Source organism: Amblyomma americanum, chromosome 7 (genome assembly GCF_052857255.1).
Source record: "Amblyomma americanum isolate KBUSLIRL-KWMA chromosome 7, ASM5285725v1, whole genome shotgun sequence".
Classification (NCBI taxonomy): Eukaryota; Metazoa; Arthropoda; class Arachnida; order Ixodida; family Ixodidae; genus Amblyomma; species Amblyomma americanum.
In genome coordinates, this window is record NC_135503.1 from 95,108,144 (window position 1) to 95,135,986 (window position 27,843).

The 27,843-nt window shown below is 47.2% G+C and overlaps 1 protein-coding gene and 1 non-coding gene across 2 annotated transcripts in view; both read left to right on the forward strand.

Annotated features, from left to right (window-relative positions):
- Window positions 1–11,148: 11,148 nt before the first annotated feature.
- TRNAL-CAA (transfer RNA leucine (anticodon CAA)) lies at window positions 11,149–11,221 on the forward strand. Its single transcript has one exon. It is a non-coding gene; the product is annotated as a tRNA-Leu (tRNA).
- Window positions 11,222–16,748: 5,527 nt separating this feature from the next.
- LOC144097957 (uncharacterized) overlaps window positions 16,749–27,843 on the forward strand; it is a 36,389-nt gene continuing 25,294 nt past the window's right edge. The window contains exon 1 of the mRNA XM_077630548.1: window positions 16,749–16,781. Coding sequence (XP_077486674.1) covers window positions 16,749–16,781 — 33 coding nt within the window. The remainder of the gene's footprint in view (window positions 16,782–27,843) is intronic.

The window sequence follows — 27,843 nt, forward strand, 5'->3', positions numbered from 1 at the left end:
ACGGTCAGCTTTACGGGTGTAGGTGCTGGGCTCAAACCACTGAGGACTTCTGTGAAGTACTGAAAATAAAATTCGTAAAAATGATTGTATCAAGACGTCATCTGCATAGATATCTTAAACTGCAACTACATACGAACGACTCGAGTAGTGGGTGTCATGAATTGTGATAATTCGAACTATAATTAGGCGAGGTGAGGCTGAAATGCACAAATGGAGACTGGACTTTTAAAGAAAAGGATATTTGTAAGGAAACACAGAAGGGTGATAAATGTGAAGAGCTGTGCACGTTGCTACTAGGCAACTTGGCTATGAGACATCAGAATTGGACCACCTCAGTAGCACTCATGGTTCTGAAGAGAGTCACGCAACAATAAAGACTGCGTAGAATTGGTACATTGAAAAAGAATAAGGTTAGACAGGAGTGGGTTTGGCACTGCAGCATTATTAACAACCCCATACCCATCATTGCCAAGTTTTGAAAACTTGGCTGTGAACAGCACTGTAACCCTCCTTCTAAAAAAAGAACAATTGTATCCTGCTACTATAAGCCTGCTAACGACGAAATTTGAAACTAAATGAAGACAAGTGCGGCGGGCTACCGAAAGACAGTTGATAGGTGTGCCTAAAGAAACTCAAACAGAGCAGAGTAAAAGAACTATTGAACAAACCAGCGTCGCTGGTATCCAATGAAATCGAATGAAATCACATTTTCTTCAACATCGTAAAGGTGTATGTGCAAGGCTGAGGGTGAAAGAAAAAAGCCTTCTGGAGGCTTGGAGAGACCTCACCGTAACGAGCGACACATGGCAGAAACAGCAGTGATGAGAACATGTTTAGGAAAGGACAACAAACATTGAAAAAATAAAAAAATAATAATAACAAAGCCTATTTATTATGCTTTCAAAATAAGGAGACCTATTCAGAGTTAAAGCTGGTTGCTAAAAAGTATATCATTTGTCGTCCGCAATTTTCTCTGGGCCGAGGTACCATCCAGCGGTCAGTGTTACTCGTGTTGTGTACATTGGTTCGTAATGTTCATGAGGCAAGGTCCTTGAGATATGAGTATTATATCGACGCGTTGTTTCGGTAGCGTGAAGTATAGATCTGTGCAACGCTGTGACCGGTACAAGTTTGAATTGATCGAAGATTGGTTTTGTGTGGGGGCCAAATTTAGCATTGTTATGTATTACCTTTTCTGTAATGTTAAAACAATAATAATGCCAGTTTCCGTAGTACAGCCAAATAGTTACTCAACGCGGAAAAGAATAATTAAATATATAGAGGCAATTTAATTCTTTGAGGCAAAAGAAACCGTAGTCGCGATATCACGGCCGATTGTGCGAGCAAGCTTGGAACGAATGTGGCTAATATTCTAGTTCCAACAAACATTCTCGTGGTAATAACGGCCACGCTTTTTACTTGTGATGCTACCTCAACGTTAGAGGAGACAATATACAGGTTGATATGAGTAGCTATGATCTTGATTCGAGGGTTAAAGAATGCAGATTTTGTCTTAAAGGCCTGAAGTGCTGCACATGTTTAGTAAATCGACTTCCTTATTGGCGTTGACTTCAGGTAAGGACTGGGAGGGGAAACGCAAAACTAGTGTCATCGGCGTAGATTATAAAGTGGGTTGTTGCCTCGATGTGTACTGTATCATTAATGTATATGTTAACACACCGGATCGTTTTCAGCCCAAGTTTAAATTCATTGATTTCGACTTGCTGCTGGCAATTACGCGAGTAGCAGTTCGAAAGGACCAAGAATCTACTACGGAAAGCATACTAGTGTAGTTTTTCACTCAGGGTTACGTTGTTAATGCGACCGCATACATTGAAAAATCAAAAAATAATGCATGCGCGTACTCTTTGCGCTCAAAAGCTCGAAGGTATAGATAAAACAGCGGAACGCAACGATGAATGTAATTATATATTACTATTTACGGAATACTAAAGGGAGTAGCCCGAGTAGGAGGGGCATACGTGATACATAAAAAAGGAGTACGCTTTAAAGCAATGCGGAAAAGCGATGATTTCTCAAATTGATCAAGTTTACTCTCAGAAAAAGAAGTCATAGCCATGAGAGCCATTATGTGTGGCGGGAGAACAGGGCTGAGAAAATGATTGCTACCACACCGTGGCCACGGTAGGCGCAGGGCAGGTTTCAATCCGCGTCAGTGAAATCTTACCGAAAGTAAAAAAGTTTAACAGAGGTCTGCTTGTAATGGGGGCAACCAATTATATCTCAGTTTAATTCCTCTGCATTCCGCCGCCCATATCAGAACATCATTCTTCCGCCCTCTGGGTTCTTTCCCTGCCAGCTACCTTAAAAAAAGTTAGAGAAGAAACGGTAGAGAAGAAAGGTTGATAAACTGACTTGGGGAAGTAAATAAATAGCAGAACAATGAGTTTTTTTGTAGTGCTTGCCGGAAACATTAATACAAGTATGGTGGCCCTAGCACACACTACATTTTTTTAAAAACTACGCGACATGACATCGGTCCGTAAACTCCAAATGACGCGCCCTTAGTGACGAACAGAACATAATACAGCACACTAACGAAAAAAGTACACTGTTTAAATACTGAAAATGATAAATATCATAGTGATTTACATGTAAGCACAATTGCACAGCTGGTCTACTGCATACAGATGATGATCGAGCTTAAGGCTAGATTGGTCAAGAAAGAAAATGTAATGCTGAGAGCACACACGTCACGAACTTTTAGTCCTCTACGCTCCTCTCACCATTGATGCTCTCCTCGACTCTAGCTCAGAGGCGGTCTGCCCAGGCGGTCTTTGGAGAGGCGCAGACTCGGGGCGAGTGGTGTTCAAAGACTGCGGCATCTGCATTAGAGAATCACCAGAGCGCAGCGAGTCTCGCATTGCTTCTCAAGTTTGCGAAGCTTTCCTGCTGTAGTATAACACACGTTGTAAAGCTAATGTAAAGATGTTTTACATTATGCACGAAGGAAATGATTCAATTTAACGTTGTAACCTTCTTCCGACTTACGTAATTGCAGAAGCGACGCCACGCCCTCCTTATAGCCGTGCTTGAGCAGCCAAGGATGAGCTGGTCGTGGCGGTAGATCAATCACTAACGCCGATTATGCAACGGGAGTAGACCAGATTATGTCGGCGCAGGTGCAGCGGCTAATATCATATTTAGAACAACTTTAAAAGGCGCTAAAAGCTAGCCAATGTTGATGGGGGAGAATGGATCAAGAAGGTCGACTTCAAGATATGGTCACCGTTATCTCAAGTGTGGACGCAGCTTACACTGCGGCATCACGAACACGCACATCCATCGAAAAGTAAAATGTATGAAATTAATTTTGCTACGCCTCTTCTAGTACGTGAAAACGAAATTATTCTTTGAGCACTTTGTGGATTTTATCAGCATAAACCGCTCGATCGATAAGTTCTACCCGGTGCAAGCAGTCTGTGACAAAACTCATGAGCGAAGAATAGTGGTTGTTGACAATGAAGAAAACAAAGACTCGAAGATTTTTGCCAAAAAAACCTACATAGCAAATAATTGCTATTTCTTATTTAGCGCGTAGACTAATCACTGATGCTTACCATAACTTTTTCCAGTTTTTCGTAGCCATCATTCAAAGGAATAACAACAACCAAGCCGAGTACAGATATTAATAAATCTTCAGAGAAAGTTAATGCCGTCACAACTTTGCAACCACAGACAAATTTGTCCATGTCCAAGACTCAAACCCTAGCTGGCCAACACAGCAACCGTTACAATTTCAAGAGGAAAAAACTTGCTTCTACCTAATTTTTAATTCATTTCTTCTAATTAATAATAGCCAAAAGAAAAAGAAGCAGGAAAAGTGTTTCTATAATGTTTCGTCTCATCATAATAGCAGCTATAATGCATCGATTCCCAGAGCAGTTCCGCACTTGCCTGCAGGACATCGTGCAACGCAAAACAACGGAGCACAACTACAACCAGCTTCGCTCCACCACAGTTGCAGACCTTAAAACAGGCCAAGGATTTTGAACTTGTGTGCGCAGCCTTAACAGAAAGATTTATTTGGCCGACATCAGCAAAAAAAAATACCGGACACCCAGTCCAAAATATGGCCGAACACATCACGGCACAAATTCAAAATGTCTATAATCCAAAAACCAGAAATACTTGGGAAATGGGTCTTTGACCACACCTTGAGCAGAAGAAAAAAATGGCGGTGGTTTAGTTCTTGTTAAACCTGGAGTTACGCGATAGCTACAGCTGGCTGAGTGGAACTTGGTCACGTGACCAAGCACAAGACGAAGCACGTGATCAGCCACGGCGCTGCGCTGCACCACGTGACCAACCTTGTGACAACGTGGCGGCGCCGCCACGAAGGCTCGAAATGCTACCGTAATGTAGCCTTCGCTACAAAACACCTCGTGTCATGGCGCTCTTTGGCCACAGATGTCCTTGCGCCATAAAAATCCATCATCAACCACAGAGACGTCGGATAATGACCAGTGACCACAGTGAGCAGTCACAGCTACGGTTAGACTCTATTGACGACCACAGCAAGCTGCAAGTATTGCGCTTTGTCATCGACCGGGCTATTGCTCGAGTTAGGCTGCACAAGGCTAATGTACTCGGTGAAACTCCTGCGGGCTTTGTTATATTCCTCGGGGTTCTTCCGAGTATAGTATGCACGAGTATAGTGGCAGGCGAAGTGATACCTAGTGAACGGGGCTCCGGACGTGTCAGCCTGGTACATAAGAAAGCGGGAGACTCCTTGCTGCTCCGAGCCAAACGGCCAATAACGATAACACGCGTGTTGTGCCGCGTCTTCGCCAAGGTGATCAAGTCATGGATGAATGCTTGAGTGGATCCCAATGGCATCCTATTTGGCCTGGTTGATGGATTTGTCCTCAGGCGACGGCTCAAAGACAAACTCGTTGTGCTGAGTCACACTGTCGAGGTTGCCCTTAAGGAAGCTCGCGGCAGGGTGGTCTACTTCATGAATGAATGCAGAAAAATGCTGCGGTCTGGCACCACCTATTGCTACACCGCCTCAGGGAGATTGACATGCTTTACACATTTGTCAATCTACACAGTGGCCTCTACGTCAAGACCACCACCGTCACCTGTTTCGGGGACACCCGCTCCAACCCAGGATCGTTGCACCGAGCACTCAAACAGGGATGCCCACTTTCGTCACTACTTCGCATGCTGCAGAGTCATGAAGTTTCCTGGCCTGTTTAGAGAGGCTATGATCTTGTGGCGTCATCGCAGCCTGCCGACCGCACTGTACGCAAACTGCTTACCATGGGAGGTGAAAATTAATCATTGGTCGAAAGAGTCCACGTGACCTTGCGACATAATCACAGCCTGGCCACAACGCCACATTGCAACCTGACCACCGGGTTGTGAGCAAGCTGCCTCCCGGCGCACGCGGCAAAGAAATTATTTAAAATGAATTCAATGTATCTGCCACTTGCCCACCGTGGCGCTGCGCATGAGACTTAAGTGAATTTGAGAAGAGCACCCTGAGTCTCGCGAGTCTCATCGGTGGCTGTGCTTTAAACAAACACATGTCGGGGCAGTGGCGCATAGCTTAAATGCTGCACCACTGCGTCAGTTGTGGTGTGACGAAACCCCGCGTTCTATGAATACGACTGAGATGGCCGTGGTGTCATGAACACTACGTGACCAGCAATTGTAAATCATAAGACACAGCGAAGCTTGAAAATATTAGAACTCAAAATTTTGGAAGTTGGTCAAGCAATAAACTGTGAAGAACCCCCCAAAATTTTGGAAACAGCCCTACACCAGAAAATTAAATAAGATGGATTAGATGTGAAATAGTGGCCGGATAAGCCTATCATAATATAATAATCGAACAGAAAGTTGTCAAATGTTTTAGACGGTGATATTTAATGCATTCCATATAAAGAAATTTTGCCGGGGAAAACGCAAAAATATTTGGTACTTATTGTAGATACTATAGTATGCAGCCTGAATTCTAGCCCATTTTTTTTCATTGTGAACGTGGTTGAGAAGGCCTCAAAGTTTTTTAGTGACTACGGTAAGCGGTGATGTCCACAAAAGAAACTAAGGGACAGTCGCATTTCTACACAATTCCATCTGTTAGAGTCCACATGGAGCGCGTGTGTTCCGAGATGTATTTTCACCTCAGTCTGCGCAACTGCACAGATAGCGTTGGAGATATGGCTGAGCATATTTGGGAGCTCAAGCTTGCTACGTTAATTCTACCTATTGTAATTATGCGTGCAAAGCGGTCACCATGGGCGGGAAACTCCTGCCGGAGTGACGTGGTGGTTGTTCTGCCCTTGGCGTAGAGCGACGGCTGAAGATGTTAACTGTTTCCCTTTCACTTCGTACTACCGAAATGAAAGAAATGCGGGACACAACAGCCGCGCCAGACTAGGGATTAGTTTTGAGTCGACTCCCGCCGTCTTTCATGCGTAGTTACGCGAAATCAGTAGAAATTTTGGGGGCATATATCTCGGAGCATGTGTGCTCTTGAATAATTCTACCAAATATAGTAGTCTAGTAATGCGGCTACCTGATTGCTTTCAGAGTTGACATTCACGATAACCGCAGTTGTTTAATGTTAATTACTAAAATGTAATTAATTATGCACCCAACTGGGGCAACTGTCATCTCACTTTGCGTTCCACTCTGCACATAACTTATGCGCAGTACAGAATTTAACCCATCACTCAGTACCTGCCGCGGTGCCTCAATGGTTAGGGCGCTCGACTACTGATCCGGAGTTCCCGGGTTCGAACGTGACCGCGGCGGCTGCGTTTTTATGGAGGAAAAACGCTAAGGCGCCCGTGTGCTGTGCGATGTCAGTGCACGTTAAAGATCCCCAGGTGGTCAAAATTATTCCGGAGCCCTCCAATACGGCACCTCTTCTTCCTTTATTTTTTCACTCCCTCCTTTATCCCTTCCCTTACAGCGCGGTTCAGGTGTCCAACGATATATGAGACAGATACTGCGCCATTTCCTTTCCACCAAAAACCAATTATTAACCCATCACTCAGTGCCTAAATCTTAGAAATGTGTAAAGTCTTATTCTGATCACACTTTATACATGGAGGCTGGAGCAAAGCTGTTGTAATGAACACCTGGGCACTGCCTGGCCCCATGTTTGCAGTAGACCTTGTGCTCTACTCGCAGAGAATAAAGACCATCTTCAGTGGATGGGCACGCAGGCTGTTGTCAACCTCTGCCACCTAAACCTCGCGTTCAATGCCATGAAGTCGTCCTCATAACTGGCGATGAAGCTTTGCCTTGGGCCACTCAGAACCGACACCTGGGGATTCGCTTCAGCTGCGGCAGTGCCATATATACGCACAATAGCAGCGCCTGCGAGACGCATCGCAATCGGCCGGCACCTGTTTGCACTGCCGAACTCTTTGCGGAGTGCGGGAGGCCTGGAAGGCAATCCGCGAGCCGGCACTGAGCTGCGCGGACGCCGCAGCATGCATGTCGGCCAACAGCCGGGCGTGGCTGTAACGAAGGCAACGCGATGTGGGCCATGTCACATTTGGGTGGCACGGTCGGTGGCTCTTGACGACGTCCGGGGTGTCGGCGGCTGGTCTTCCTTCGAAGCCCGCGAAGCAAGGAGCAAGCTTTCGTTCGAACAGTGGTTGCGCTGGATGAACAGCTCGACGTGGGCCCCGCGGAGCGTCCCAGTTCTCCGCCACCAATAGTAGCCAAAAACAATGGTCCAAGCAAGCAGTCACGTGAGTTGCAAGTTCGGCTTCCTGGCCAGCTCTGTTCAGGAAGCTGCCGAACAGAAGTGGACTAAGGCAGTCCGAAAGCAGGTGTACGAAGAGGAGACTGCTAACTGGCGCACAGTAGCGCTAGAGAGAAGTCCATGATGCTGCTGTATGGGACACATAATGGCTCAGAGATATTCTACGACAACGGCATAGGAAGCGATTTGCTCTTTGAAGCGTGCACAAGCGGCTTGATTGCGTTTGTGAACCGGTGCTGATTTGACCCCGAACCTGTTGTTACAACCGCAATAAGCTGAGTGTGCGGAGAAAAGAAGAAACTATTGAAAATCTTGTACTTCGGTGCGCGAACCTGCCTTCTCACCCATCAAGCGATACCGCCCTCGCTAGTGCGCTTGGCTCGGCTGCGGTGGATCGGAGAACACCGATTTGAGCTTGACGATGAGGAACCCCGAAGAGAGGCTGCGTCAGTAGTGGCGACTGAAAACGCGCTAGCTCCACGGTACTTGCTTGGTGATCAAGGGTGAGGCACTGATGTGTGAAAGGTACCCCGTAACTTTCTGTGGAAAGTGTATGCCATTGTCCCCTTTCCGTTCCTCCCACTTTTATATTGTTTTTCCTTTCCGCGTTTAAGTTTTCTTATTTCTTTATCTCAGATGTCTAGAAAACGAATATCGTATTCGCCCGCTACAAACCTAACAGCAACAAGCCACCATCACCGTCTTCATCAGAATTATCATCTTTATCATAATCATCAACAACAGTAGCAGCAGCTTCATCAGCATCAGAATGGTGATTGGTGTTCGACGTGTCCTTTCTTATGGTTCAAGATAACTGTAACGTTGTTCAAAGAATCCGGCGCGGTCCAGGTCGTGATGCATTGTTAAGCAGGCTGTCCTGTTTTTTCAAGAGAGAAGCAGCGATGGCATGCAGGAATAGACATATAATAGTGCTAAAATAAGACGAATACGACACAGCAGCGCGCCCACAGGCTGCGATGGCTCCTCCTCCCTAGGAGTTGTCCGTTAACCTAAGATCTACAGCCGATGAGCTAAACACGTGGACCACTTCCCGATCATGCCAAACAATATCTGGCTTGCGCTATAATTGTACATCTGTTCGCGCTTCGAAGTTCAAGTTAGAGAGAAATAAACCTGTCAACGGGAACAGTATCACAGGGGCATAAGAGCTCATTCGCGAAATGGTTTCCACAGCTCATCTCACTGCCGCACATTTTTTTATGGCAGCAGGCGGTGTGATGGGCGTGCACTACGTCACACTGTTCATGAGCGAAACACATCCCGTTCCATGCGTTGCATTTAGACGCGTTTATTTGTGCTTAATGCTCGCTAGCCGCACCGAATCAAATGCTTCTGCGCAACTGTTTATCAACGAACTCTTCAGTTTAGATAAAGTTAGCCTACAGAAAGCACACTGATAATGCAACGCCTCCTCGACTTGCGCTTAAGTTATATCACTTGAATTGCTTGGAAACTACAAAATCAAGGTTATAATTGGCAAAGCCTTTCGCGCCGAAAATCATTGGCCGGTGCCTTGCATGCAGGTCGGTAATAGTCAACGTAGCAGGCATGAATGCTGGCCACTCTACAAATCTAGGAACCGCGGAAGAAACGGGAGCAAGTGAGCTGAGGCCGTCTAGGCCAGCGCTCCTAGATCTCTACTACAGAAAATAAATAGAAGGGCAGCTCACCAGCCTTTATAGAGATGACCATGCATACTTACTAGGTTCTTCTTGTCCAAATCTTGCAGAGGACTGCCGCTGCGGTCAGCTTGGCTGAGCGTCATGCGGGAAGACTGCATTGCTTCTTGCTCAGGACTGCCCTTTAGTGAAAAGCAAAAAAAAATGTATTTATGATCAGGTTATCGGGTTACATTAGGCTGCTAATAGTTGCAGAGGAAAATGGCCAACAGCTCCCAATGGCTAAAAACAACTGTCCATTACTCCCTCCGTAGTAGTACAAAAGAAACAAAATACCGGACCCCCTTAAACTCAACTAGGAGGCTTTAACGCGAGTAAAGTATTATAATGAAACTCTCACATTAATGTTTTTCCTCGGCCCTAATTATTTGTACCAAGTTAGGCAGGCATGCAGGAGTTCAAATCGATATTGAAGTTTGCTGTTTTCGTGGCCTCAGTTCAGGTGATTTATTCGGGCCACACATAATTAGCGAAGCCGCAGACATGAAATTGCTGTAGTATAGGGGAAACTATCTATAAAGAGGCTAAGGGCCCAGCAGAGCGTAGGTATCCATTCGCAAAACAAAAGTTAGCGGTGGTTTAACTAGTGCTGAAGCTGGTTAGAGAGCGAAAGCTGTGGTCCATCGACCAAGTAGACGCGGCTTGGCGTCTGCAACGTTGAGTGCGTTCCGCACGCTGGATAGGCTGCGCGCCCACCCTGCCACCCTGGCAGGTGGCAGTTAAATTAATGGTTTACCCTGAGAGGTTGGTCACCCGATGAATGCTGCGGCCTATTCTGACGCCCTCTACCGGCGAATTGAAAAGTAAAGGGTCAAGTGTTGTGACACCATGGTGGACCACATATGGTAAGGACTACAGCCAGACTTGACCTCTGGCTCAATTGAAGGTCAACCGGCAACGCACGGCGACATCGAGTTTACCTAGCGTAGTGGAGCTTTCGCTTCAATAACATGGGGGGCCTTGGTGTTCTGAGATTGCAGTGCGCCTTGAAATTCCCCTATCCCCTTAACAAAAAAGGTCCTCATATTTTAAAGCTCCCTTTTTATCAGACATTATCGCCTCCTCTTTGAATAAATAAAAAAAAAACTTGAGTCCTGTATTTGTTCGCCTGGGTCTTTTATAAACGGAGTCTTCATTTTCCGTCGTTACAGAGCTCGTGTCGTGTCTTGCTTCTTCCTTTGGTCCTTATTTTCGAGCTACCTTTCACCATGAATAAAATTCTACTCGCCCAACTTTCCATGTTACTACTCCCGTCGTTATGTCAGCCACCCAACACGTGTAAGAGTATATTTCCAATAACGTATGGGACGTCATCGCTTTGTCAACCGGAGCATCGTCCCTCTCCTCGAAACTAGTTTTGGTTGAAGTTTGGTGGTTTTGCTGTTTTACAAAACTCTTGGTACTTGGAAAGCGACTGCTTGTGTCGGAGAGAGATCACTCCATGGAATTGGATGCTAGAATTAGCTAAAGATGTTTGAACGCCTATTAAGTGGCATATAGAATAGTGTACTGGTATTGTGATAGGAGATAATTTAGGCCCACTTTCTTTAGTAGAGTGTAACCTCGCGTTAATACGTCACACTCGCGGTAATACAGGACGTACTACGTCCGCCGCTATGGAGGAGAGTAGCGCTGGTGAACACTCAAAGTTGCACGTAAAAAAACATAAATACGCTTAAAGAAACAGATCGGACAGCTGTCGCCGTTGCTCAGTTGGTAGAGCATCGGACGCAAAATTCGCAGGTCGTGGGTTCGAATCCCACCGGTGGCATGGTTGTTTTTCTACTTCCAATAACCTATGGCACGTGATCGCTGCGTCAACCGGAGCATCGTCCCTGCCCACGAACCTAGTTTTGGTTGAAGTTTGGTGGTTGTGCTGTTTTACGATAGCTCTTGGTACTTGGAAAGCGACTGCTTGTGTCGGAGAGAGATGACACCATGGAATGTGATGCTATAATTAGCTGAAAATGTTTGAAAAACCTCTGGCTTTGCCGTTTAAGTGACGTATAGAATAATGTAAAGATATAATGATAGAAGATAATTTAGGCCCATTTTGTTTATTAGTGTGGAACCTCGCCTTAATACTTCACACTCGCGGTAATACAGGACGTACTACGTCCGTCGCTATGGAGGAGAGTGGCGCTGGTGGGCACTCTCAAGGTTACACGTAAAAAAATATAAATACCCACGAAACTAGTAGTTAGGACAGCCCTAGCTCAGTTGGTAGAGCACTGGGCGCCAAATTCGTAGGTCGTGGGTTCGTATCTCACCGGCGGCATGGTTTTTTTTTTTGCGGCTTCATAATAATTTCTCTTAAGCATCACATTAAGTGAAGTATTATTATCCCATCGTTCAGCACTACAAATTAAAGAAAACGAAAACATTCCCCTATGGAGGAAAAACGGCAAGGCGGCCGTGTGCTGTGCGATGTCACTGCACGTTGAAGATCCCCAGGTGGTCGAAATTATTCCGGAGCACTCCACTACGACGCCCCTTTCTTTTTTATTCTTTCACTCCCTCTTTATCCCTTCCCTTACGGCGCGGTTCAGGTGTCCGACGATATATATGAGACATATACTGCGCCATTTCCTCTCCCCGAAAACGAATTATTATTATTATTATTCCCCTATGCACCTTGCTTTCGGTGACTATTGGCTTCCTTCATGAGGTGGTAAAACGAAACCGTCATTTCCCACCTCTTGTGTGCTATATATATATATATATATATATATATATATATATATATATATATATATATATATATATATATATATATATATATATATATATATATATATATATATATATATATATATATATATATATATCTTCGTTTTAAATTTTGGGATTAATTTATCTTGTTCGCTAGAAGCGATTACCGGAAACAAATGTTCGTACGTGAATGTACCGCAATTTCCAATTTCTGGGGATAATATGTTCTATATACTGTTAATTGCTGTAGGGGCCGCTATATGACATTACAGTTCGAAAAATCATGTTACCGCTAGTCACCGGCGCATTTTGCTGTGCGTGAGTGAGGAGACGAGGACATCCATTTTGAAAAGGACGTCAACATAAGATTAGCTCCTCAGTACGGCTACACAGACGTACTAGCTTCTTGGTCACCCTTAAGGCAACAAGACATTATATAATCTGGGCGGCAGCGTTCGAGCACCATAAGAAGTTCGTCTTTTGGAGAACGTCGGTGCAAAACAAAACAAGGCAAGGGCGCCCTTAAATTTCAAACAATGGTGACAACGTGGGTCGGGTCAGAGAAATCGCAAAGCAAGACCGCATCATAAAATTCCTCAAGCTGTCAGATGCCCTCGACAATTGAAAGATGACATGCCATGACATTTTGCGAGAGAACTTTGAAAAACGAATTCTGAATGCGAGGCTAGGGCTGCCCGCCTCACAAACCACTGCAAATACATACGGGCGTCACTTCGTGCTGATTTGCTCTCCGAGGCACACAAGGATGCAGCGTTTATCTGCAGCATCATTGCTGGAGACTGAGCTTGGTGTGCTTTCAGTACCACCACCAACAACGAGCCAGAGCGCAGAATGATTGGCCATGAGCTCTCTAGCGTAACGAAAGGTGCGGCGGCGGATGTACAAACCAAAGACGATGTGGATAGTTCTTTGGACGCCAGAGGTGTCATGCACCACGACTTCGTTCCACAAGGGCAAGCAAATGCACCCGTGATGCACTGCTGCGCCTTCGCATTGGCCTATGGGCACATTGATAACGGAGCCTTGTGCTACTTCCGTACTCAAAGGGTTCTCCCATTATTTAGTTGGTGCAGTTTTTTTGCGAGTACAGAATCTCTGCTCTGCAAACCACCGGATTTAGAGCAGATACGGCCGTCGCCAGCTGATGCTCAGTAACCCAACATGCACTTTCGCTGTGCATGACGAAGTGCCGTACTTATGGAAGAGTTACAAATACACTCTGCTAATAAGTCTTAAACCATATCCCCCATTAAAGTTCAGAAAGAAATGACTGCTGAAATTGTGAACCTCGTGTAAAAGCAACAAGTGCGTCCTTAGGCATTCTACACCACTGCACTCTTCTGTTTACGTGAACTCTAGTGGCTAGCCCAAATGCCGGGCTGATGTGCACGCTAGAGGGTCGGCAGAGTCAACCTGAAAGAAGGCCGCGAGTTCCCTTGCCACGGCCGGCTGCAATGGTCATGTCAGAAGGGGAAAGCAGGAAACGGTTCACTGCTGCTACGTCGCGCTTCGGCGAACGCACCCTCGACGGGTCTGTCGTCAAGTAGGGGTGACATTGCCTAATCCGAACCCTAACTCGACCTGCTCAAGTCTGGTTCATGCTTGTAGTGTAAAGGTTCCTCCACTTAATACGCGACGAGAGGGAGGTTCTTCGGGTGCACTGGCGTCCATGCAGTGGCTGCAACGTATTTCTGTCTTGTTTATTTGTCTTTTCTATTCTTCCTCTGCCAGCTCTGCGCGATGGGAATAGTGGTCCAGATGGTGTAAGTCGCGAGGCCCCGGTCCCTCTTCGCTCGGTTGTTCACGGCCTCAACGCTACGAAGCGCTGCTCTATTTCGTAAGCGTAAGATGATGTTTGCAAGTACGGAACGTTTGTAAGCGACAAGCGGTTATGCGTTTGCGTTGGTGCTCGAACGATACTAGTTACCACTCTCATGAAGACCATCGGGCGCGAATAGACGCAGCGTATGCGACAGAAACACTATTTTCTAACCAACCTTGCTCGTGTCCGTTGTCAGCGCGCTGGTGATGCTCCGAGCCGGAGACTTCGGAGTTCTTCGCCCACTTCTGTACTGAGCTTCCATCGCAGGTAGGGCGCTTTTGCCTTTGATCCCGGGGAGCGGTGCGTGATGCTTCCAGCAACCAGGCTCTCTTCTTCTTCTTTTTCTTCTTCTTCTTCGCACTGTGACACAGGGTTGGCCTTCATGGCTGCTGAGCACGAGGTCTAGGGATCACATTCATGCCGCACTTCGATGGAGGCGAAAACACCCGTGTGCTGTGCGATATGAGTGCTCCGTAAGTGCCCCAGTTCTCTCAGTATTCTTTCACACCCTACTACATGCTGTCACTCCCACCTTCCTCCTTCTCACGGCGCGGCTGAGGTGTTCACTGATAAATGGGATAGTTACTGCACCTTCCTTTCGTTAAAAACCATTTTCGTTTGTTGTCCTTTACGGCCCTATTAGGGTTCTTCTTCCTCACGACGACGATCGGTGAAATCCACTCCGATGCGTCGACAGGTTCAATTATATCTTCGGCCAGCAGACGTTGTATCTCTACCGATACCTGTTACCGTAGCGTGAGCGGCAGGCGTCGGAGTTTCGCAACGACTGGTTTCACATATGAACGGCATTTAACATGGTGAACAAACCCTTTCACATGCCCTAACTGTTCCGTGAGCAAATGCGCAAACTGGTGCGTGAATTTTGAAGGCAGTGAATCAGGGCGTGTCACCTGGCAGCAATTCAAGCTTGAGACGTTGATAGTGATTCCCAGGCTCCGAACGGCATCAAGCCTCAGCAGCGAAGTGCCCTTGGTTGTGACATGAAAAAGCACACCGGCTCTGTTTCCCTTGTAAGATACGTCAGCAAGAAAGCAACCGCTTAACTTGGTTTGTTCTACGGAATAGTTGCACAAATTGGCAGTCGGCGGTCGCAATGAGTACGTGTTGGCTAGATATTTCTGGTAGTGCTCTTCACTGAGCAAAGAAACCGTAGCGCCTGTGTCGACAATCAACGACAATCTTATCTTCCCGATAGAAATGTTGGCTCGAATATCTTTCGCCGACGCATTACGGTCACCGATTTGAAGTACCATGATGGCGTTGGCCTTCTCGGGCTTTCGAACGGCATATTTCTTTTTCTTCGATTTTCACATGCTTAAAAAGTGACCAATGTTTCCACAAAAGTGGCAACGCTTGTTCCTCGCCGGACATGCAGTCGAGTAACCATATGCGATGACGAGCCGCACCTGTAGCAACTTCCTTGATAAGAGTCTGACCTTTTTCGCACATCTTGAATCTTGTTCACAGTGCTATGCGCGAATTCCCCGAGCTCTTGTTGTGTTTGCTCAATTTGCTTCCCGATGTCAACAGCACGCTGCAGTGTAAGCGAAGACCCTTCATAAAGCATGCGTTCACGGGTTGTTCGTGACGAAGTGCCTTCCTGTAATTGGTCTCGAATCATGCTATCGGTAGCACTGCCAAAATTTCAAGTAGACGCAAGGTCCAGAAGACAGTTTGTAAATGCTTGAAATGTCTCACCAGGCAGTTGTCTTTGGCGAAACCGGCGCCCCTCCACCAAATCATTCGTAGCGCTCGCGAAATGCGTATCCAGTGCAGCAAGCGCGTCCTTGAACTGGTCCACCTTGTCCTCGGCCTCGGCGTCCGCGGTCACGTCTGCTCCTTGTGCAAGGATGCTGTAGAATACTCGCTGGCCTTCAACCCCGAGCGAGTTTAGCAGAATTGCCTTGCAACGCTTCGGCTTCAGTTCATCGCCGCCAATGGCCTCCAGGAAATTCAGGAATACAAGTTTCCACTACTGCCAAGGCACAGCCGGGACACCGGGTGCAGGCAAGAAAGGGGGCGGTGCTGGGAAACACCCGAGCGGCATGGCTCCGATACTGACCCTCGTCGCCAATATGTGGTGTCTGGTTCAGACCAGACGCATGACACTGGACCACGCAAGCGCAGTATGCAAAAAAAACCTCCTTTATTCGTCACAGTAAAGCCACTTATATAGGAAATCATATTGAATGACGATGACGATATGTACACTGAAAGAAACGAAACTGAAACAAGAAAGAAGGATACCATACGCCTTGCACTAGCAATCAATCGGGTATGATGTATCGGATCAGAAATTGAGAGCTGTAAACGATTATTTTCTCCCTATACCGCGCGATTTCTCGGTTTCATTTCATACGGCAACGTAGTCGGTCGCCGCGTAGCCGTGCTGGTACTTGCTGCCAAATAGGAGCAGAGAAGGAGGCTGTTTCAGCTCTGTTTTTTATCTAATTTTTGCCTAATTTACCTAGTTTTATTTTAATATTCGAGGACGGCAGCATCTTCAAGGCGGTACTGTCCCTATGGGAAGAGCACGGCTGCTCCGGAGCCGGCAATCCTGAAAGAACAACGCTAATCTAAGGAAGCTGGCTCGGAAGAGGCGGTCATAGCTTCCCAGGCTGTGGAGCGACCGGAACATGGAGACGACCACCCGTATAGCGAGACTTCATCGTTCAGTGCGGATGAGTCAGCGATCGTGGACGGTGACGAGTCAGTGGCCGACATGGCTGACGTGTACAACGAAGGCTTCAAGTTGGTGAGTCGTCGCAAGCGACGAACGGTCGTGATCCCGGTAGTGGTTGAGCCCACAGAGAAAACGGTTGATTTAATGGAGAGGAATCCCATCTTACTTTTCGCGGCCATTCAATCACTGCTGGGATCAGCTCCGATTCGTAGTCGGGTCACCATGCACGGCGCTCTTCAGCTGGATGTCTCGACGGAAGTGCAGGTTGATAACCTCTTGCCGTGCTCTCAGATTGGTGACATCAAAGACAAGGTGCGGTTGCCCCACTCCTACATGAAGAACACCTGTGCTATTAAGGGTGTACCAAAGTGGTATTCAGAACGCGCACTGCTTGATTAGTTGAAGCCACAAGGTGTTGTGCACGTGTAACGATTTGTGCGTCGTGTGGAGTCTCCAGGAAAAGAGTGGGCTGCGAAACCTACCAACTCAATCGTGTTGACATTCGCTCCCAACTCTGAGTGCCCGAAAAAATTGATCTGGGATTCAGAAAACACAGTTGCAGATTTCACTGAAGCTCCTCCATTAGATGCCAACGGTTTGGGCACATGGCCAAAGTTTGCACAAAGGATCGACGCTGTAAGCGGTGTGGAGGCGACCACGGCTTTAAAACCTGCAAGGCCGATTTTACTTGCGCCAATTGCGGTGGCGATCGTCCAGCAAGTTCAGGAGGCTGCCCCCCCTCCCCCTTGTGAGCGCTCTGCACCGTCGGATGTCCTTTATTGCTGGTCCCAAAACCCAACCGACTGAGACGCCTGTCCCAGTATTAGGCGAGTTCTTAGTGTTGGAGTCTGATGTTGTTGCGTTACCCAACAATGTCCCTAAGAGACCTGAGTCCACCAAGACGCCAAGGTCTATTGCGTGCGAGTCAGTTGTTCGACCTCCAGCAAAAAGTGTCCATGTTCATGAGCGACCGGATCACAGCCAGACTCGACGGCAAGGGGGAATCTCATATGCACAAGCGACAAAAAAACCAGCTACTGCGGCCAAGAATGTGTCCCCGTCTGCATCTTTTGTCGATTTTGTGAGTGCGTTGCGCAAAATAAGGAGCTCAAAAATAAAGGTCTGTCTGACCTTCTTCATGTTTTGTTTGGGGCCCTGCGTTCATATGTTCCAGCGATGGCGCCTGGTAACCTAAAGAAGTTCCTACAGCTGGTGCATTCTTTTCAGTCCCTAATCACCACCTTCGCAGCGAACTTTCTTGCGATCTGATATGAATGTGGTTAAACCTCGTGGATCTAATATGCACCGAAAAGTGCCGTTCATATTGCAGTGGAACTGCGCTAGGATTTTAAGTCGGTTAGCAGAACTAAAACTATTCTTGAAATAGACTTGTGTTCCAGTATTGGCCCTGTCAAAAGCTGGCCTGCCAAGCGGGAGATGTTTGACTGGATATGTCGTCTTATAAAAACTGCAGCATAAAGACAGTTCCTGCAGGAAGTGCCGCGCTTTACATAAGAAGGGAAATTCCACATGTTTCTCTAAGCGTTGCCGATCTTTGCACGGATGACATTAAGGTAGCGGCTGTGGGAATACAGCTCGGCTTTCGAACCCTTTCTATTGCGTCCGTGTACGTGTACGCGCTGAAGAAGGTAGCATTAGGTTTGTTTCTGCAGCAGCTCTGCGACCGCTGCCCAGCTCCTAGAATCATCTGCGGTGATTTCAACGCCCATCATGTCATCTGGGGTGACAGGAACACGGATTCCCGTGGACACAAGCTCGTAGAAGTTATTGACAATTGGACATGTGTGTTGCCAATGATGGAAGCCCCACTTTCTTCCGGCCTCCAACCTTAACGACAGCTCTAGACCTGACACTTCATTCACCTGACGTGCGCATGAGGTATTCAACAGCGCCTCACCGCATGGGAAGTGATCACTATCCGAATTTTGTGTTTGCTGCTGACTTTCGTATGCATGGTCCTAAATTTAGCAATGTGGTCAACTGGGACAAGTAGAGAGAGCACCTAGAACGTGTTTCTGGTGATGTTATTGACAAAATGATTTCTAGTAAGCTGGCAGCAACTACGGCGGACAAGTTAAATGATCATTTTCCGGCCTCGGATTTAAAACTCGGGAACCTTTGTGCAACGAGAAGGGCGGAGCGTCTACTCATGCAGAAGAAGGACGACGGGGATCTGAAGACGACCTTCTATAGGCTGAACCCTGCCATTAGACGGCACACGAACAAGCTGTACAGGTTGCAATGGGCATCATTCTGCGCTAGTTTGACTATGTTCTCACCGATGACGAGAATATCGCGAGTTATCTGGAACCTTGCTGCAGACTCTTGCCCTTAGAAGCCATTTGAAGCTCTTTCAATACGCTGGGAAACACTTATTGCGTGCTTGGCAGCGGAATTTGCAGACGCTCTCGTACGTGCTAATTCTGGAATATATATATATACATACAACACCTGCTTCCTCCAGGTCTATATTGGACGTCCCGTTCGCGCTTTGTGAGCTTCAGACTGCGCTGCCTGCGGCGGCGGTGTGCACCAGGTCCCGACGGTATCACCAATCAAATGCGGAACAATCTGCCCTTGGAACTCAGAGAGGAGCTCCTCAACTTCACCAATCGTGTTTGGGAGACTGGCGATGTTCCTCCGTCATGGAAGGTGGCACATGTAGTTCCAGTGCTGAAGTCTGGCAAAGACATGACGGACCTTGCCTCGTATCGCCCTGTGTCATTGACCTCCTGTGTAGGTAAGCTGATGGATAAGCTGGTAAATAAACGCTTGTAGTGGTGGCATGAGGACCGCAAGGCACTGCTAAAATGTATGACAGGATTCCGCCGAGGTCTTAGTGCCCAAGATAGCGTCTTGAGCACTTGGGCCAAGATAGCGTTTTGGTGAGTCCCATTGAACACCGGAGAGCTTTCGGCCTTTCCACCTCAGCCATTTTTCTTGACGTTGCGAAAGCTTACGACAAAGTGCTTCATTGCTAAATTCTAAACAGTTTGCAAGGCATGGGCATACAGGACCTTATGTTAAGATTCATTTACAAGTTTATAAGTGATAGCGCGGTTCGTGTATGGTTAGGAAGTACCTTAAGCACCGAAAGGGTTCTATCACGAGGTGTGCCTCAGGGAAGTGTTCTTTCTCTAACGCTCTTTAACGTTGTAATGGCTGGCCTTTCCGATTCGTTGCAAAAAAATTGCAGCCAAGTGCGTATGGCAATATATGCTGACGACATCTGTATTTGGATTACTGGCTACCAACACAAGCGATTAGCCCTGGTAGCTCAGAAGGCTCTACTTTCGGCGCAAGCTTACCTTCAAGGTGTGGGATTGTCTCTGTGAATGGAAAAAAGAAGCTATGTTCTGTTTCCAGGTGTAGGAAGACGTCAAGCACGGCTGAAGATAGACCTCGGTCACTCTTGCATCCGACAATTCAACCAGACGCGTTTCCTGGGCGTCTTTATTGACTCCCGTCTACAGTGGCTAAAACTTGTAGACGTGATTGTTTCATCTGTATCTCCTCGTCTCAATGTGATCCGTTGAATTGCACGTGAGCAATGGGGAAACCATCCTTCTTCAATGGTCAAACTTCATGAAGCGCTGGTGGTCAGCCGGATAATGTATCAATTACCTTTAATTTCCCCCTAGGCATCACAACTTGAGCGTCTCGAAGTTGTCCACAGAAAGAGCCTAAGAAGAGCCATTGCAGTTCCTCAGGCAGCTGCGAATAAGGCAGTACTTCATGAGTCTCTATCGAAACCTCTTAGCCTTGTCGCTTCTCAGAGACTTCTAATGCATCTTGGCCACGTAGGAGAGACGGTAGCTGGGCGATCCCTTCCCCAGCGGGTCTGCAAGAGACATGAGTCGAAGGCTTACTTGGCACTCAATACTATTAGTTCTTTAGACCATATTGTCCGAAGGCAAAGGAAAAGGTTGAAACCCCCGACTGTAAGATCACAATTTCCCATGCGAGCGCACAGCGCAGCTCTCCTTCGGCAGCAACGCGTTCGCTCGTACTTGTGCATTTGGAATTTGGAAACAGAGTATGCCCGCCATATTTAAATTTTCATGGATGGTTTTGTGGACAAGGTCAAACAAGCTAGCGCAGCGGCTTTTTGCATTCCTTCTTTGGACTGTAAGTGGTCCGTACGCTTTACTGCTGTCGTATCCTCCACAACGGCTGAAAGTGTTGCTATTGAGGTGGCTTTACGGAAGTTAGGGTCTTGTCCGACTGAACCTGTTGTCATCACAACTGGTTCAAAATCTGCCCTCCAGAGGTTAGAGTGCGCATTTCCTACTGATGCCTTGCCTATGAGCTCTCTGCGCTTGGTGCAGAATCTGCACATCAGAGGCTTTACTCTATCTTTCCAATGGTTGCCCTCTCACATAGGAGTCAACAGTAATGAGGAGGCAGACAATCACGCCCATAAAGCTTTCTCAAGGAATCCATCAAAAAAAAGTACCTCAAGATGAAAAAAGTCTCTACAGGAAAACGGTGCTCGATCATTTCAGTACCCTGTGGAGTGCGCCCCTCAAGCCATGTGTGACCAAGAAACTGAGAAGATCCCTGGCGACTCTACTACATCAATTTTGCACGGCTTCTGCTCGCACTCCTGCCTGGATGCATAAGACGGGCATAGCATCGTCTCCGCTCTGTTCTTTATGTGGTATGTGCGAAGATATCGAACATTGTATTATGTACTTTCCGGAGTACAGCGCGGAAAGGCATGTGATGTTCGCTTCCTTCGAGAAGATAGGAACCCGTCACAGTACAGTTCAGGACATTGTCTACCCGAGTGGAAACCAGACATGCAGAAGGGAGGCTGCACGCCTTCTTTTAACATTTCTGCAGGACACGGATCTTGTTTCTAAATGGTGACAGCAGGAACGGACTATGGCCTACTGTGATTGAATGTGTGCGTAGATGGTGTCTTCTGGAGTGGACTACGTTATACTGTGAGTTAATGCGTGTATGGATTGTGGCACTACAATGGCGTATGTTCTACTGTGACTGAATATGTGCATAGGTGGTGACTTCTGGAGTGGATCGTGATGTGGACTGTGTGGAGTGATTGTGTGCATAGATGGTGACTGCGGGAGAGGAATGTGTGCTATTATAAGAGACTGTGCGCATAGCGGGGTAGATGCGACAGGCTTTAGGACATTATTAATATAGAAGGGACACTACGGTGGAGCAATTGCCGGCAGAATGAGCAAGGCTAACCCCACCTGTAGCATTGAACACCTCAACTCAACACAACTCAGATAAGGAAGGTGATGCAGCGCTCCCACTGATAATTCCATCTGTCAAAACATGAAATAAAGTGCATAACTTCTCTTCGGGCAGAAACAAAAATGTTTCTAATAAAAAGCGATGCGCATGTTTCGCCTTATTCGCATATGCAATTTGGTTTTGAAGGCAGCGTCGCTTGGTGCAGTGTAGGCATAGTGCGTTTATGCCTACGCACCGCTTCGCTGCCGACCGCAGCGCCACCTGTTCTTACAAACATGACGCTTGCCTTTTTCATCTCGCGACGTCACGAAGATGCGGTGGCGCTGATGTCAGCAGCGACTTTCGCATGGTAGGCAAAACTGGTTCCGCCTGCCCATGCCTATACCGCAGCTACCGGCGGCTGCATCATGCCTGCGCACTGCAGAAGCAGCATGTATTGACCAGCTGCGTCACTGTTGCATTCGCATAGTAGCAAAAAGGAAATTTAATTTACCCTCGATATGTTTCTCGCGCATAAATACCGCATTAGGAAACTGGCGAACAGGCAATAGGCCACGGTAGTAAAGCGCGAATTCTGGGAGTCGATCGGCACTCCCACTCAATGCACTTGATAACATGCAAGTTACTGCGTTCATTAACCTGAACATCAGGATAGTAGGCTGATAATTGCCCAAGGAAAAAAAACATATATGTAGCTGCACACGTGTTTATCACCTTGAGCCGGTGTGCTCGGGTCGCCAGCAGGTTCACTCGCCCCCAAGGAATGCATGCGTTCTTTCGTTAGTAGCAGAGCATGTTTTAATAGCGCATTTTATGACATTTAATATTTACTTGAAACCGTTCCTTAATATGACCGACGGAATAATTTGATTCGAGTATAAAGAAGTTCGGTAAGTTGTGTCAATCTTGCGCGGTCGCGTTGGCGTGCTCAGAATAGCGTAGCTTAGGTGTGCTAAACGCAACATGCTTTTTCATTGAATCATCCACGTGTCATGTTTCATGAGGTAGTACATGATCGCGAAGCTTCTTTGGATAGACGCGGCCGCAGGCGTGCTACTAACAGACACGTGGCGAGATTGAGAGGGGACGCGGCAATGAAGTGTTTTCCTTATTTATGCATGCGATATGTAACTAAACTTGGTGCAAATATGAAATTGCTACGCTAGTTTCAGTAATGCTCTTTATTTTTAGCTATACCTGGTGCAGTTTTGGGTAGTTATAATTAACTCCCTCGTCAAGTCACCCCAAGGTCTTAAATAATTGAGTAGAAAGTGCGCAATTTTTTTTTTGTGCTAGCATGTACACAAAGCCCTGTTCTGTATGATGACGTGATTACTTCTTTTTTAGATTATCAGTACTTATGCATGCATAGTTACATTAAAACGTTTCTTACAAAAATAACGAACATAATACTGCACGTGTAGGAAAAAAATCGCGAGATTTATTACGCTCCTCAACGTCTCAGCAATAGTTTGCGACAATGGAATCATTTTGTTTTCACGCGTTATGGAATTACGAAGGTGTGAGTGATGGCAGCCGCAGAAAATGTAAGAGGTCACAAAACGAAACTTAAAGTTTATTTCCTCGTTTATGGCATCTTCGCTTTCGCTTTGGTCAAAGAAATGCGGCACTGAAATCAAAGAAGTTACCTCACAATTTTCGACGACCACACATCTAAAAAACGTAATTTATAAATTTGTACTGAATATTTTGCTCTAATTTTTCGTCACGAAATAAGACTCCAGGGCTAGGAAAAAAAATAATTCCAGAAATCAAAAATTTTCCCCAAATCGACCAGTTTAACACGAGAACAAGTCGGCCTGGCTGGTGCGTGATCATGCGGTTAAAAACAGCGCTTAAGCGAGGCAAAGGAGATCGGTGACACGACTCTGTCCCCACTTTACGCACAGCGAGACACGTGTGTCAACAGACGGTGACCGCACGTCTGCTCCGCCGAAACAACGCCAGCACTTCCCCTCACTATTGTCCCGAAGTAAAATCATTCCGGCTAGTGCAGAGTGTCAAAACTTCTTTTATTCAATGTCTAGGGCATAAATCAACGGCAGGAACGCTTTTTACTTGTTTACTACTAACCATATCTACAATACACAGAGGCAAACTATTTCCTTGAATACGCTGCACGCCAACGCGAGCTGGTGTAGTTCGAAAAATTACCAAGTTGGATGCATCAGCCATTGCTGTGATTCGCAGAAACTGGAAACGCGCCTGCAAGCCTTGAAAACCAGCGCTCAACACCTCTCCGCTACGCCACTCCCTGGCATTTTGCCTACCGCGAGCCCACTAGCGACTGCAGCGCCACCTCGTTTGTTTGCAAACATGCGGGAAGTGTATAGGTACGGGCAGGCGGAACCTGTTTTGCCTGCCGTTAGAAAGTCGCTACTGAAGTCAGCGCCATCGCATCTTCGTGACGTCGAGGAGTGAAGGAAGTCTATAGGAGTCCACAGGCATTAGCTTCGGGTATGGCCCGGTAAACGAGTTATTTCTGGGTGAGGGCTGAGCAGCTCGTAATGCAGGCTCCCAGAAGGAATGTGTGGGAAGGAGTATGGGTGGGCTTCTCTTGGGGGAAGACATCTAGATGACGTAGTGCAAGAGTGTGGATCTCGACACGCCAACTGTTACGACGTAGAGGGGAAGTGGGATGAAAGCATGAGAGGAGGCAGGGTGAAATGAAGAATTCTGTCTATTGTTGTCCACATGCGGCGCTCGATTGGAGTGATAGAGGAGGGGGCTGATTCGCGAGGCTGTGTTTGTAAACTGGCGAGATTTGATATGCAGAAAAGTTTAGACGGCGAGCAGAATTATCTACAGCAATTCAGGCATATTGACCGCTTCCAAAGTGGCTGCAGGCCTTCACATATCAATGTCGACGCTGCATTCGCTGTACTTCACATACTTCGCAAGTAAATGGAAAGCAAAGCCACATGAAGGGGCTAAGGGTGGACATCTGTTCAAGCGTGGTATTCATGGATGGCTCTTGCTGCATTCTGGCTGTCGTGATGCCAGTAGCAGACTACTGCGACCGTGCGTAAGTAGTAGTGTAAGAAGTACGGGAAGGGCACGTAAAGACAAAAAAGCGTGTCCAAGGTGTCGCGGCTTGTCACTTGCTCGGTGCTCGACCTTAGTAAAGCGGCCCCTACAACAAGTTGCCAGCACCCACACAACAGCGGGCCTTCTACTCTCACTGCTCCAATCAACCATCTGAGCCACCATCTGAGCAGCGCTATAGCAGCTCCGGCGACACGCAACCATAACCGAGTGCCGATAGATCTCGCCTAGTCTCCGAGCACGCAATGGTCCTGAGCACATCAACGTCATCACACCGGGGTTATTCGGCAGAGCCAACTCTATAGAGGGATGTACGAAGACAGAAATTCAGATATGAATTGGGTGTCATGATTCATGGACAGCCAAGAAAGAAGAAATGGTTTTTGTCAACAAACTTATTCTCAGCTTCGGATATGTGTAGGAACAAAGCAGTACATTTGAGACCCCTTTGAACATTTTCCTGGCTTCGTTACCGTTCATTACTTAGGTCTTGTTTTGTATTTTCACTGCCCCGATTATTAAAGACAAAGACAAAGATTTAGTAGGCTACGTTGACCAGGTCGTACACGCAATAACGTGTCTGCTGCAATTGTGAGGAAATCGGAAGAGGTAGCGACTAACGAGTGGTTGCAGTCGAAACAGGATGCTGCGCAGCATTGCTGTAATTGCAGGTTGTAATCAAAAACAGGATACTGCTCAAACAAAAATTTTTGAAATCGGAATAATAGTTAATTATTTAGACCCAAACTGTCCAAAAAGTGGGCGGGGCTCAAGCAAAAGCGGCCTGTTGCCGTCACCGCGTGCAGATGCTGTGTTCGCGCGCTGATGCACCGTGGTGCTTAATTGCGCGTTGTGTGGGCGTATGGCAGCATGTTCAAGCCGTCTTTACCATCGCATAGTGCAGCTTCAACGTCCGACAGATGCACTTCCACTATAAAAATTCATTATCATCATCACCTTCTCATAGAATAGCAGCAGATGAAAAGCATTTTTGTTTTCGTTAGAATTGAAAGGCGCCTAATTGTCACACTCCAAACGGGCACCCTAAGAAGGCGCTGAAGGACAACCAACGAAAATAGTTTTTGAGGAAATGGAATGTGCAGTAACTGTACCAATTATCAGTGAACACGTCAGCCGCGCCGTGAAAAGGAGTAAAGTGGGAGTGACAGCATGTAGTAGAGTGTGAAAGAATACTGAGAGAACTGGGGCAGTCACGGAGCACTCATATCGCACAGCACACGGGTACTTTCGCCTCCATCGAAGTGCGGCATGAATGTGATCTCTAGACCTCGCGCTCAGCAGCCATGAAGGCCAACCCTGTGTAACAGTGCAAAGAAGAAGAAGAGAGCCTTGTTGCTGCAAGCATCACGCACCGCTCCCCGGTATCAAAGGCAAAGGCACCGTACCCGCGATGGAAGGTCAGTACAGAAGTGGGCGAAGAACTCCGAAGTCTCCGGCTCGGAGCATCACCAGCACGCTGACAACGGACACGAGCAAGGTTGGTTAGAAAATAGTGTTTCTGTCGCATATGCTGTGTCTATTCGCGCCCGATGGTCTTCATGAGAGTGGTAACTAGTATCGTTCGAGCACCAACGCAAACGCATAACCGCTGGTCGCTAACAAACGTTCCGTACTTGCAAACATCATCTTACGCTTACGAAATAGAGCAGCGCTTCGTAGCGTTGAGGCCGTGAACAACCGAGCGAAGAGGCACCGGGGCCTCACGACTTACACCATCTGGGCCACTATTCCCATCGCGCAGAGGTGGCAGAGGAAGAATAGAAAAGAAATACGTCGCAGCCACTGCATGGACGCCAGTGCACCCGAAGAACCTACCTCTCGTCGGGTATAAAGTGGAGGAACCTCTGCACTACAAATATGAACCAGACATGAGCAAATCGAGTTAGGCTTCGGATTAGGCAATGTCACCCCTACTTGACGACAGACCCGTCGAGGGTGCGTTCGCCGAAGCGCGACGGAGCAGCAGTCAACCGTTTCCTGCTTTCCCCTTCTGACATGACCATTGCAGCCGGCCATGGCAAGGGAACATGCGGCCTTCTTTCAGGTTGACTCTGCCGACCCTCTAGCGTCCACATCAGCCCGGCATTTGGGCTAGCCACTAGAGAGTTCACGTAAAGAGAAGAGTGCAGTGGTGTAGAATGCCTAAGGACGTACTTGTTGCTTTTACACGAGGTTCACAATTTCTGCAGTCATTTCTTTCTGAACTTTAATGGGGAATATGGTTTAAGACTTATTAGCAGAGTGTATTTGTAACTCTTCCATAAGTACGGCACTTCGTCATGCACAGCGAAAGTGCATGTTGGGTTACTGAGCATCAGCTGGCGACGGCCGTATCTGCTCTAAATCCGGTGGTTTGCACAGCAGAGATTCTGTACTCGCAAAAAAACTGCACCAACTAAATAATGGGAGAACCCTTTGCGCACAGAATTAGCACAAGGCTCCGTTATCAATGTGCCCATAGGCCAATGCGAAGGCGCAGCAGTGCATCACGGGTGCATTTGCTTGCCCTTGTGGAACGAACTCGTGGTGCATGACACCTCTGGCGTCCAAAGAACTATCCACATCGTCTTTGGTTTGTACATCCGCCGCCGCACCTTTCGTTACGCTGGAGAACTCATGGCCAATCATTCTGCGCTCTGGCACGTTGTTGGTGGTGGTACTGAAAGCACACCATGCTCAGTCTCCAGCAATGATGCTGCAGATAAACGCTGCATCCTTGTGTGCCTCGGAGAGCAAATCAGCACGAAGTGACGCCCGTATGTATTTGCAGTGGTTGGTGAGGCGGGCAGCCCTAGCCTCG